Raw genomic sequence first — 12,705 nt, 5'->3', positions numbered from 1 at the left:
CTAGCAAAGTACTTGAAGCTTTATAGTCATGGTGGCCAAGATGTACTTGTCATACGCAACTGTGACCATCAGGATGTTGAAATGGTCGAGCCATCTGGAGATGTCAATGATACAGCACCTCAGAGCACGCAAGTTCAATGTCTGTTCCACCAGTTCAGTGTGTGACTTTAGTTCTGGAAGCATCTCTATCAGCTTTGGAACACTCGTATGTCGTCTAGTATTATTGTTAGTGAGATGCCAGTGTAGTATAGGTCATGTTAACATACTGTATACTATGAAGGTTCCTAACAGCCAGATAGAACAACTTGTCCGTCGTACCACATTGTCCAATGTCGCCCTGGGTGATGTGACAAGAACTTTGGCACGCTCTCCTTCTTGCAGCTACGCGGCAGTGTGCCGTCTTTTGGAACTGGTCATCGCCACAGCTCTCGTACTCTATGATCAACATGTCCAAGATTGGCAAGGTCAGGAAGGAGATCTCTGTGCTCAGGACGTCCGCCCTCCAAGCATACATCAAGGAGATGCTGCTAAAGTATGGAAACATTAACCTGAGCAAGCTGAAGCAGGCGAGGCCGACCTTGTCAGTGCGTACGACGACATCCTGAACGCCGACACCGAGACCTACATTGCCTACGACCTCAACGAGCAGCTCAAGGGCAATTGCATGGACTCGCTCGATCATGACGAACCAGCGCGTGGTCACCAGTCCCAGAACGGCACGGTGCGCACCAACTGCAAGGATTGTCTAGACAGGACCAACGTCGTGCGTCAGGTGCGAGTCGCCTTGAAGTTGTTGGCGCATCATCAGTGGATCCTCAAGGCAATGGATCAGCATCACAGTCTCTCAAACTGCACATACATTGAACACCACCTAAAGACGATATTGGCAGACAATGGCTTTTTAGATGGTACAATCATTGTTTCACACAGCGTTAACAACATTAGAACAGACTGTCCAATATGTACAACTGTCGAATGATTCAATGAACATCGATGTGGCATTGAACTTGAGCATCATCATCAGATCACCACTGGAGTGTAATACACCTCCTTTGATCGTTGACTTGTTCATTCGACTATATATGTCATGAAGCAGCTAATCGACATTGAACATGGACAGGACGAATCTCAAGGATGGTGAACAACCATTTAGTCTCAAGACAGAGTTTCAATCACGATCAAGAGAGAGAGTTCAGAACCAACACTCGCTCACCCAGTCAGTCAATCACTCAGTACCCGCATCAACATCACAATGCTCACTTGCCACTCACCAGCAAGCACATAGTACACCACTAATCACATAGAGTATTCCATTTGAACGATCACTCAGCCTCAATCAAGACTCATCACGTGAACTTCATTGATGATGACACTGAGATGGTATTGAGTGATACAAATTCAAATGGACCGTTAAATGGTCAATCTGTTAATTAAATATATTTAAATATTTAATTCAAAATGTGTGTTTATAAGTGTGTGTGAGTGTGTGTGTTTCTCTATCCACCCACTCACACAGACTCTCTCATTGCGGTGAATGTCCTTGGACAAGTGGGCATTGACATCACTCATTACCATATCACACTATTACATGTATGTACACTTATATAACATTATTACAATGTTATTATAATTCTATCATCATTCTAATTCATATACTAACATTGATTCTCTCACTCACCAACGATATTATTCATCAATCAATCAATCAATATCAATCAATCATATTATTATTATTTATAGACTCTCTACTTCGGCTATTGCCAAACTATTATCTACACACCTATAATATCACTTTAAACAGTGTTTTCCAACACTACTACGCCTTCTTCAACTCGACTTTATTATTATTATTACAATGCAATTTAATTATATTCAATCACTCTTTCCACCAGCCAAGCCCCTTAGACTGTTGTTTGACCCTACAGTTCCCAAGACCTTGCTTCTGGCCACCAAAAAAGGCACGATCATCAGGAAGTTCAAGGTCTTCATTGACATTGGCGCGACACTTCTCATACTCCCATATGTCAAACCAATCAGACCACTGTTCGACAACAGGCGACCAAAGATTTTATTTGGAAAGGATCAAGATGGAGTCAGGTTCTCACGCAGGGTTCCTCTTGATGTCGCATTTGTCATTGCGAATACTGTCCCATACGCTCCTCTCAACCAGGAGAATAGTAATGTCCAACTCATCCACTGTATCTGTCTCAGGATATTACGATCGTTGCCTGTCTACCCCAGAAGGCAACCAGTATACACCCCAAATCAAATGGGACCAAATCGTATGTTTACATCATTGATTCATTGATTGAGTGATGTCTGCCTGTCTGCTGTAAAACCAAGTACTAACCATCCTCGTCCATGTCCTTTTCATCCAAGACAATGAAATCAATCAACAACCTTCCGAACTCGGACCCAGACCTGGAGACCAACTATATCCAACATTACCATCCAGTCATCCAGTCACCCAAGCAGACATTGGCCACCACCAACAACTCAGATACCAATATCCACCATCACCAGATTATGAGGTGGATGAGCCAGTCTGCTCTCCTCCGGTCCCTCTCCTTTTCAAATAATAATTCATATCTATATATCTTGCCGTCGATCAAGCAGATGAGTGATGGGTAAAACCCAAATATCTCTCGGCTGGCGATTGAAACCAATCAACCACCAACATCAACAACAACAACAACCAATATTATCAACATCAAAGTCGAGTTACCAACGCACCAATCAGTGGTCCTACATCCATCACCCGAACCAGATGACACAGTGGAGACGTTGTGATTCATTCACACGATGACCTGTCGTTGCGAGGTCTATTCCCTCCAAGTCATCCAGTGCCGTGCCAGTGCCGTGCCAGACCGAGTGCCATACCGCCGAGCCAAGCCAGGCCAAGCCGAGGTGGACCTTTCCAGGACCGAATACTACTAACATTTCCTCCCATCACCATTTGGCCATCTCCGTAAGGAGGTGGCCGTGGCCCATCATGCAAGAGGGATGGGTCGGCCTGTCATGCAAGAGGGACGGGTGGGCCCATCATGTAAGAGGGGTGGGCACGGCCTGGGGACTACACCTGTCGCTATTAGACTTTAGGCACGTCGAGACAGGTATGGCAGCAACTTTGTTGACTTTGAGAGTTTCTTCTCATTGTCACAAGTGCTGCCTTTATTTTTTTTAAAGCCGTTGGGCAGCAACCGTGCCCAGGCGACATCATTGAGTTGTACTTTTCCAATTGTTGTTGTTCTCCTTCCAAGTCACACTTGCACAACTCCTGTCTTCATCGTTTATTAATGCTTTGATTATGATCATTCCAGTTGGAAACACTCGTCAACTTGGCAGGATGGCGGTTAGTCAATGATGGCAGCATGTCGGCGCGGTTGGCTGTGACAGTCTGTCTAGTTGGAGACAGAGGTTCTGGACTGTGGACAACTCGAGATGGATAACTTGGCAGGATGGCGGCGCACTTGTCAGCGCGGCTGTCTGTCTGGTTGGAGACAGAGGTTGTCGACAGTGGCCATCTTGGCAGCATGGAGGTGGTCAGCATGGAAGTCAAGTTGGAGACAGAGGTTCTGGACTGTGGACAACTCGAGATGGACAACTTGGCGGCGTGGTGATGGTCAGCATGGCATAGTCACATTAGCCGTCTGTCAAGTTGGAGACAGAGGTTCTGGGCTGTGGACAGCACGCGTCGGTCAGCATGGCGGAGTCCCAATGGCGTGGTTTCGTGTCTGTGGTCAACGTGGCAGCATGACGGCCGTCTGTCTAGTTGAAGACAGAGGTTCATGGATTCAGGGCAGCAGATGTCAACTCAGACAGCATGGCGGCAGAGGTCAAACAGCATGGCGGCAGGGGTTCATGGCTGTGGTCAACGTGGAAGCACGGCGACACAGTCAAGTTGGAGACAGAGGTTCCAGGTGCTGTGGCAGCACGACGGTGACAGAGGTTCATGGCTGTGGTCAACGTGGAAGCACGACGGCAGTCTATCAAGATGGTGACAAAGGTGGGCAGCACAGCGGACGTGATGGAGACACAGGTGGTGAACACTGACTTGGACAAGGACCACACAATGGGTCAAGGCATGAGGTCAATGAGAAGGCAGAGCAGAAGAGAGAAGAGAAGAAGAGGATAGTGTAAGTAAGCAGCAGATGGTGGTGCTATTAGAAGTGTAGTAGTACTCACTCATTGATTAATATCATAACTCAACTCAGTCGTAACTCATCAGCAGTAGTGAGACAACAAGGCAGAACAACGTGGTGAGTGATACATGTCAATGTGTTTTTTATTATTGTTGTATTTGTATATGTATAAACATAAGTATATGTATATATGTGTATGTGTACAAGTGGTAGAGAGTGAGTGCAATGCCAATGAGATGAGCAGTGACCAGTGTCACATTTACATGTGGACCACATCAAACCAATCACCATTTTGAACTCAACCGTTATTTCGATTCGATTGGGCGCTATTTTCAAATTCAAATTTCATATCTCCCACACTTTGAAGTTCACTTCTTTTATTGGTCAAGTGGTGTAATTTTGACTTAAACAATGCGGGAACATTCCCAAGATATTTATTTTAATGGTCATTATTACTAAACACAACACTCCATTCATTCATTCATTCATTCATTCAACGGCCATCAGTACTTATAATATATAATCAATTTGCATTGTATATGTAATGTAATCGCTTCCACCCAAATGATCAAGTTAATGCGATGGATTGGGCCAGCCCAGAGTGGTGATGGTCCGTGTCTTCTCGTTTGGTGTCGTCATGACCCGACCAATCAATCAACTAGTATGGGCAAGATCAACTGTACTATGATGCTGAGGACAGTCGGTCCACCAGATTGCTCTCCAAGTATCACTCCCAAAGGCCGTCGCAGGATCAGCCAGTAGATCAATGACAATCTCAGTTACCAACTCGACCAAGATACAAGCAGCGTGGTCCCCATCACCGAGGACGTCATCCACAAAACAGTGACTGCTCACCTCTGAGAACACCTCCTCAAGTCATCATGGTGTCGCGTCTCTCTCGTTTCCGCGCGGGCACGCGATTCAAAATTAGAAACATCGACGACGATGGCAATGTGGCTAACTTTGTTGAGACGAAGCAGATGATCTGGGAAGCACCACTATGCACCATAAGAAGATGGAACGCGTAGCCACCTAACCGATGGAGTTGGTACTGTTGATCTAGCTTTCTAGTCATGGTGGCCAAGATGTACCTGTCATACGCAACAACTGTGACCATGGATGTTGAAATGGTCGGGCCATCTGGAGATGTGGTCAATGCGTGCTCTGAGGTGCTGGATCATTGATCAGTCGACTTGCCCTTTGTCCAGTGTCGCCCTGGGTGATACGCCAAGAACTTTGGCACTCTCTCCTTAATGCAGCTACGCGGCAGTGTGCCGTCTTTTGGAACCAGTCATCGCCACACAGTTCTCGGACTCTATGATCAACATGTCCAAGCAAGGTCAGGAAGGAGATCCCTGTGCTCAGCGACGCCCGCCTTCCAAGCACACATCAAGTAATGTTTCTAACATTAACCTGAGCAAGCTGAAGCAGGGCGAGGCCGAGCTTGGCAGTGCTTACGAGGACGACATCCTGAACGCGCGATGATTGTGTGATCGACGACACCGTGACCTACATTGCAACCTACAACCTCAACGATCAGCTCAAGGGCAATCGCATGGACTCGCTCGATCATGACGAACCAGCGCGTGGTCACCAGAACGGTGCCAAGGCAGGACCAACGTCGTGTAGGCGCGAGTCGCCTTGAAGTTGTTGGAGCATCATCCGTAGATCCTCAAAGCAATGGACCAGCATCACAGTCTCTCAAACTGCACATACATTGAACACCACCTAAAGACGATATTGGCAGACAATGGCTTTTTAGATGGTACCAGTCCATGAATCATTGTTTCACGCAGCGTTAACAATGCCACATCGATGTTCATTGAACTTGAGCATCATCATCAGATCACCACTGGAGTGTAATACACCTCCTTTGATCGTTGACTTGTTCATTCGACTATATATGTCATGAAGCAGCTAATCGACATTGAACATGGACAGGACGAATCTCAAGGATGGTGAACAACCATTTAGTCTCAAGACAGAGTTTCAATCACGATCAAGAGAGAGAGTTCAGAACCAACACTCGCTCACCCCCTCAGTCAGTCAATCACTCAGTACCCGCATCAACATCAGAATGCTCACTTGCCACTCATCAGCAAGCACATAGTACACCACTGATCACATAGAGTATTCCATTTGAACGATCACTCAGCCTCAATCAATATTGGTGAAGTGTCATTTATTGACTTTATCCTTTCAAGTTCATTCATTGACACAATGTCATAATGGATCATGCTCCCAAGATGTTTAGACTTTCAAGTTATTGCCTCGGACATAGATATATGAGACTAACTAAAACTCCCTTTATCTGTTGATTGAACAGTGTCCTTTTTTTGGTTGGTCACCATTCGAAGTGATCAAAAAAAGTATTATTAGTATCACTTCGACTTTTACACCATCGTTGTTATTATTACAGATATTAATATATATCTAAATTGGATTAGATACCTAGGTAGTCGTGCTACGTTGCGAATCGATTGAAGTGTCGTGTAGCCTGTCGGAGTGTTTGCGTGTGTGTTTGAGTCAGAGTGTATCTCACACCCTTTGGTTGATTCATTCATTCCCACAAGTGCACCTCAACACTCACCCCATCATTCACTCACTCATTCACTTCAACATCAACAACATCAATCATCATTCATTATTCATTATTTAAAGATATATATAAATATAGATAGATAGATAGTTATACAACTCTACTATAATATGTTGATAAAGTAGTATCAAATCATAGAAGAGCAATGATGTCAAACAACATAACAACAAACAATGGAAATGGAAATGGAGTCAATGGAACACCAACGATGACGTCAACAGTAGTTGATACACCTGATATAATACTTACAAAGAGTCTAGAGAAGATACTATCAGATTGTCCAAAGAAATTACAATCTATAAAGGATGACTGTGCTGCCATACTTGATACACTCAAACAACATCCAGCACTCTTCTCAAAGGCTGACCCAAACACCCTGGTCACCAAATCACCATGGCTATCAATAGTCAGCCATCTAGCATCCATACTCCGTGTCTCCTTCGAGTCACATCACTCCAAACTGATCCTATCATCATTGAAACTAGTCGAGGTATGTCATGTGTCCATGCGCAAGGTTGATGACTCGCTTACTCACTCACTCAATCAATCAATCATTCCAATCACTTGATATAGAAACTGATCGCACTTGGATATATAGTGTCATCGATGATCGATGAGAATCATAAGAATCATAAGCCACTGATTGATAAGTTTGTGGAACCGACATTGTTGCATTGTGTCGATGTCACTGATGAGAAGACAACGTTGCAGATCATAACGTTTGTTCATACGGTCGCAGCCAAGTTCCACTCATACACCCTGGTGATGGCGTTCAAGACGCTGTTCTACATCTACGTCAATGCCAAGACGCAGTCCAACCAGCTCAACTCATCCAAAGCCATCATCTCCCAGATACTCAATCGTCTCTTCAGTCACTTTGCACCAAACAAACATCTTCAACATCAGCTGCAACAGCAGCAGCAACAACAACAACAACAGATGCAACAACTACCGACCCTCATCAAGAGTCCGCCACCAAACGATCCAGTATCAACTGAATCAATCGACAACTCATTGTCCATATCAGACCTCCAAGTACATGTACAAGTGGTGCCGCCACCAGGCACACCTACACCATCACCATCACCATCACCATCACCATCAATTTCATCACCAGTCACTGCTGTAACAACATCATTACCATCACCATTACCATCACCATCGCCATCACCTTCATTGAATCCCAACTCAACAACAACAGAGACCTCTGGATCAACAGAGGATGAGTCGTCGCCGGCCATGCAACAACAAAAGATAGTTCATCCGACTGTGTCCCAGCCGGCCTCCTCCACAATCATGCACAACGTCGTCAAGGAGCAGGACATTGTCATTCGCGATGCCAGCCTCGTCTTCAGGCTGCTATGCGAGCTCTCGCTCAAGGAGATCACAGAGTAGGTCGCCACGCTCAACCTCATTCAAACTCAAACTCACTCTAACATCATCATTCAAACTCAAACTCAAGTTATGACTCACCAGAGATCAAGATTAGGATATATTCATTGGAGTTGATATCATGTATATTGGAGGAGTATGGCAAGCATTTGAAGAACTATCCAGAGTTTGTCAATTATGAGATCAAGGTTGGACTGTTCCCGTCGATATTGGCCTCGGGCATCATTGGCGACAACAGCGAGATTGTGATCTTTAAGCTGTCGTTGACGTTGTTCACGTACTTGACGTTGCACTTTCGCGAGTTCCTCAAGGATGACATTGGACAGTACATGCAATTGATCATCCTGCGCATATTGGAGAGTGGCACGAGTGCCGCGCAGCTGCGATGGATGGTGCTACAGGTGCTGTCGCACATGTGCAAGAGTGCCACCATCCAGGCTGACCTCTTTGTAAACTATGATTGTAATCTACGCTCAAAGAACATCTTCCAAAGGTATGTACACTCAGTCGACGTCGTGTCCGGACAGGGTGGCCGCACGTACTTACCCTGCTGCGACACAGGACTGTTGAGAGTCTGGCGCGAATAGCACAGGCACCACTACAGGATACAAACAGACCGAATGATATTAAGGTGAGAAACTTGGCATTGGACTGCTTGGTACATTTGCTGCGTGCTTTGGATGAGGGCCTGTCCAGCAAGAAGGACACGTTGGCTGAGCGACTTGCCGCGTTGCCAAAGGACAGCCCAAGCATGGCGAGCCGCACACTCAAGCTCAAGATCGAAGAGACAAAGACCCTGTTCAAGGACTCGCCAAAGAAGGGCATGGCTCAGTTCATCAAGTGTGGCGCCGTCGACGAAGACAAGACAATGATCGCCAAGTTCCTCTTGGACACGGACAACTTGGACAAGATGGCAATTGGCGACTACATCTCGGAGCGCGATGATTTCAATCAGGGCATCCTCAAAGCCTACACCACGCTGTTCAACTTTAACGGCTTCACTATTGACGCGGCTCTGCGCTACTTCTTGCTGCACTTCCGTTTGCCAGGCGAGGCGCAAAAGATCGATCGTATCATGAGTGCCTTTGCCGCCAAGTTCTACAACGACAATAGCGCGTCGCCATCGTTTGAGGTGGCCAACTCGGACGCCGCCTACGTACTGTCATTCTCGATCATCATGTTGGCGACCGATCTGCACAATGTGAGCATCAAGGTGCACATGTCAAAGCCCGACTGGCTCAAGAACAACTCGAAGCAGAACAACTCCAAGAACTTTGACGAGCACTACCTGCTGGCCATCTACGACCGCATCGCCAAGGAGCCGCTAAAGCTCAAGGAGGAGAGTGGCATGGCCGCCGGCGTGGACGAGCCGCTGATCAAGCGCAGTACCTTCACGCTGGAGGACCCCCGCCACCCAATCATAGACACACGCACGCATTATCAACACGGCAACCTGATTGAACATCTTGGCCCTATGCTCGCGTCAGTGCTCACACCGATCTCATCATGTTTGTACGCGGTGCTGGATGGCCATGACGATGTGAAAATCGTACAGGTCTGTCTTGAGGGCTACCGATGCGTCATCAACATGACCAGTCTGCTGGCGATGGCACGCGAGAAGGAGGCGTTCGTCGCATCGCTCTCCAGTCTGGTGATCAATGACAAGACCAAAGAGATACGCCAGAAGAACATGGATTGCCTCGAGAAGCTGTTGCAAATCGCACGAGCAAACTGCAACCAGCTTCACAAGTCTTGGAGCTCCGTATTCAAGGCCATCTCACTGGTGGAGCGACTGCGAGTCGTGCACCTTGGTGTCAACAGCCCGAACCCAGACTCACAGCAGCATCAACAGAAACGCGCGATGAGCACTGCCGACTTCTTCCAGATGAGTAGGCCCGCGCAACGTGCGCCACAGGCTCCGGCTCTGGCCGAGGGTCTGAGTATTGATACCGCGTCGGCGCAGTTGGATAGCGCCAATCACTTGTTCTCCAACAGCAACCTGTTGTCATTCGAAGCCATTCGATACTTTGTCGAAGCGCTCACAGAGGTGTCAATGGAGGAGATAAGGTCGCCGCTGGCGTCCACCTTCTTGCTGCTCAAGCTGGTCGAGGTGGCCGTGTACAACACAATCAGGATCAAACTGATCTGGCCTACGATCGCCGAGCACTTCAAGACTGTGGGCTCAATCCACTCTGACAGCCCATACATCGCGATCATTGCCATCGACTCGCTCAAACAGATGGTGCAGAAGTTCCTCAGCGACGAGGTGTGCGTGCATGGCAACAGCAATGGCAAGGACACGTGGCAGAAGGATTTGTTGCGCCCACTCGAGGACATATTCAAGGCGAACAGTCATCGAGATGTGCGAGAGATGATCATCAAGTGCATTTTCCAGGTGACCAACGGCATGAACGCCACGATCAAGTCGGGCTGGAAGCCCATCTTTGACATCTTCACGATGAGCAGCTATGCCGAGGAGCACATTGCAGCACAGGCCTTTGAGTTTGTCGACGAACTCATACGCGACTTTAAGGACATCACCGAGACCTTCTTCATCGATTATGTCAACTGTCTCTCGGCCTTTGCCAACTCGAAGCACCACGACCTCAGCACCCGCGCAGTCGACTCTCTCAGTTACTGCGCCGTGCAGCTGGCGAATGGACGTGTGTGCCAACTCGTGCGTGGCCCAGAGGACAGTGCGACGACACCGTCAAATCACTCTCCCTCGTCCACGCCCTCCCCATCTCAATCGATGGCACAGTTCACAGACTCTGTGTCACATATCTCGTTGTGGTTCCCGCTGCTGACGGGTCTGGCGAGAGTCATATCGCATGAGGACAGCACACTGCGAATCAATGCATTGGACACACTCTTTAGGATGTTGGCATTGTTTGGCTCGATGTTCTCGCCAAAGCTCTGGGAGCTGATCTTCCGTGGTGTCCTCCTGCCCATCTTTGACAACGTCGGCTACACAAAGGGCGCGCGCCAAGTCGTCCTGGAGGACAGCAAGTGGCTGATACAGACTGGCGACCGTGCATTCCAGTCGCTCACGGACATGTTCATCAACTTCATCGATATCGTTTGCTTCCTGCTGGACGACCTTCTCGACCTGTTTGTGCTGTGCATCCTGCAGAGCAACGAGCTGCTGGCCAAGATGGCCGGCACATTCCTTGTCCAGCTTGTCACGAGCAATGGCAGCAAGTTCTCAGACGCACAGTGGTCGGCCATCTGCCAACAGTTCCTCCTCATCTTCCAGATGAACTCGCCAGTCGAGCTGTTCAACGAGTCTCTTCTCTATGAGTCGCTGCAACAACAGCATCAACAACAGCAGTCCAGCTTGTCGATCTCAATCTCCAACGCCAACAGCCTTCAGCAATCGCCCACTCAATCGTCGCCTGCGTTGATCATTGAGTCGACGAGCACGTCCACTTCCACCTCCACGGTTCAGTCGCCCGCGGCCAGTGGCACGCCACAGAGGCAACACAAACGAACAAAGTCTTCATTCCTCTCGTCCAAGCTATTCACCAATCTCAATCTGAAGCAGTCGTCCAATCAAACGCCACTCTCATCCTTGCTCAATCCGTTTGGAGCGTATGAGCAAGGATCACAACAGCAGTCTTCTGTGCCCTCGACTCCACCATCGATCACTCCACCCATCTCAAGGATTCAATCATCAGACAATGTGTCACAACAGGAGCTCATGGCACTCAGCAGCGATGCCCAAGTCCCGTCATCCGAGTCCCCATCAGACAGCAACAACAATAGTGCCAGCAACAGTCTGTCAAACTCTGCTTCCAGACAACACAAGCAACAGCAACAGCAACAGGCGCAGCAACAACAGCAGCCTGAGCTGAGGATCATTCAATCAAAGTGCTCAGTACAGCTACAGATGGTACAGGCGATCAATGACATTGCATTGTCTCACTACGACCTACTCAACTCATCACAATTGTTGTGTCTTGCAGACTGTCTCGACTCCTCTTACCGGCTATTCCACCGAGCGTCACACGAAGAGAACCTGCAACCCTTGCTCCAACGTGTTGGAACTGTCCTGAAGATCCTCCAACAGAACACCGTCACAGGCTACATGAACCTACTCTTTGTCCTCTATAAAGAGCAACGAGTTGACGTTGCCACCAGGACATTACACTCTGAGCATCGACTATTCAAGTAAGTTGACCTCAAGTCTGCGTCTTGTGATCCAGAGACTAACCCCTAGGCAATCACTCACATAGACTGTACACACAATTGATTGTATCATACTTGGAGAGTCCCAATCAGATCACATCGACTGATACAATGATCAAGATACTGAAGTCACTCAATCAGTTCAATGATGATAAGTTCATGCGCAACATGAGTGTACTCTATGAACTTCTGCTCAAGCTACTGCCACTCAACGACAAGGATATAAGGTGTGCACTTAAGGATCTCCTTATAAGGCTTGGTTCTCTAAAAGGAATGATGACGATGATGATATCACAGCCAGCGAATCCAAATTCAGTAACACTACCAAATCAATCACAGCCGGCTACTGCCACCGTTTCCAATTAAGGTCAATGATCACTTATA

At 47.6% G+C, this 12,705-nt stretch overlaps 5 protein-coding genes across 5 annotated transcripts; 2 read left to right on the top strand and 3 right to left on the bottom strand.

Moving 5' to 3' along the window:
• On the bottom strand, positions 1 to 682 carry SAMD00019534_078110 (hypothetical protein; the record flags this gene model as incomplete). The annotated part of the gene is made up of 2 exons (XM_012896851.1): positions 1 to 214; positions 267 to 682. The coding sequence occupies 2 exons, from the start codon at positions 680 to 682 to the stop codon at positions 1 to 3; spliced, it is 630 nt and encodes a 209-aa protein (XP_012752305.1).
• A 2,072-nt stretch (positions 683 to 2,754) lies between these two features.
• Positions 2,755 to 2,940, bottom strand: SAMD00019534_078100 (hypothetical protein; the record flags this gene model as incomplete). Its single annotated transcript, XM_012896850.1, has 1 exon — positions 2,755 to 2,940. The coding sequence occupies one exon, from the start codon at positions 2,938 to 2,940 to the stop codon at positions 2,755 to 2,757; it is 186 nt and encodes a 61-aa protein (XP_012752304.1).
• A 518-nt stretch (positions 2,941 to 3,458) lies between these two features.
• On the top strand, positions 3,459 to 3,620 carry SAMD00019534_078090 (hypothetical protein; the record flags this gene model as incomplete). Its single annotated transcript, XM_012896849.1, has 1 exon — positions 3,459 to 3,620. One exon carries the CDS (start codon positions 3,459 to 3,461, stop codon positions 3,618 to 3,620), a length of 162 nt encoding a protein of 53 aa, XP_012752303.1.
• Positions 3,621 to 5,531: 1,911 nt separating this feature from the next.
• Positions 5,532 to 5,965, bottom strand: SAMD00019534_078080 (hypothetical protein; the record flags this gene model as incomplete). Its single annotated transcript, XM_012896848.1, has 3 exons — positions 5,532 to 5,612; positions 5,668 to 5,782; positions 5,859 to 5,965. The coding sequence occupies 3 exons, from the start codon at positions 5,963 to 5,965 to the stop codon at positions 5,532 to 5,534; spliced, it is 303 nt and encodes a 100-aa protein (XP_012752302.1).
• A 924-nt stretch (positions 5,966 to 6,889) lies between these two features.
• On the top strand, positions 6,890 to 12,687 carry SAMD00019534_078070 (hypothetical protein; the record flags this gene model as incomplete). Its single annotated transcript, XM_012896847.1, has 5 exons — positions 6,890 to 7,231; positions 7,315 to 8,132; positions 8,204 to 8,626; positions 8,695 to 12,303; positions 12,369 to 12,687. The coding sequence occupies 5 exons, from the start codon at positions 6,890 to 6,892 to the stop codon at positions 12,685 to 12,687; spliced, it is 5,511 nt and encodes a 1,836-aa protein (XP_012752301.1).
• Between the last annotated feature and the right edge of the window lie 18 nt (positions 12,688 to 12,705).

This window comes from Acytostelium subglobosum (genome assembly GCF_000787575.1).
Source record: "Acytostelium subglobosum LB1 DNA, scaffold: scaffold16, whole genome shotgun sequence".
Lineage (NCBI taxonomy): Eukaryota > Evosea > Eumycetozoa > Acytosteliales > Acytosteliaceae > Acytostelium > Acytostelium subglobosum.
The sequence above is the reverse complement of the archived record's forward strand: the minus strand, read 5'-3'. Positions and strand labels throughout refer to the sequence as shown.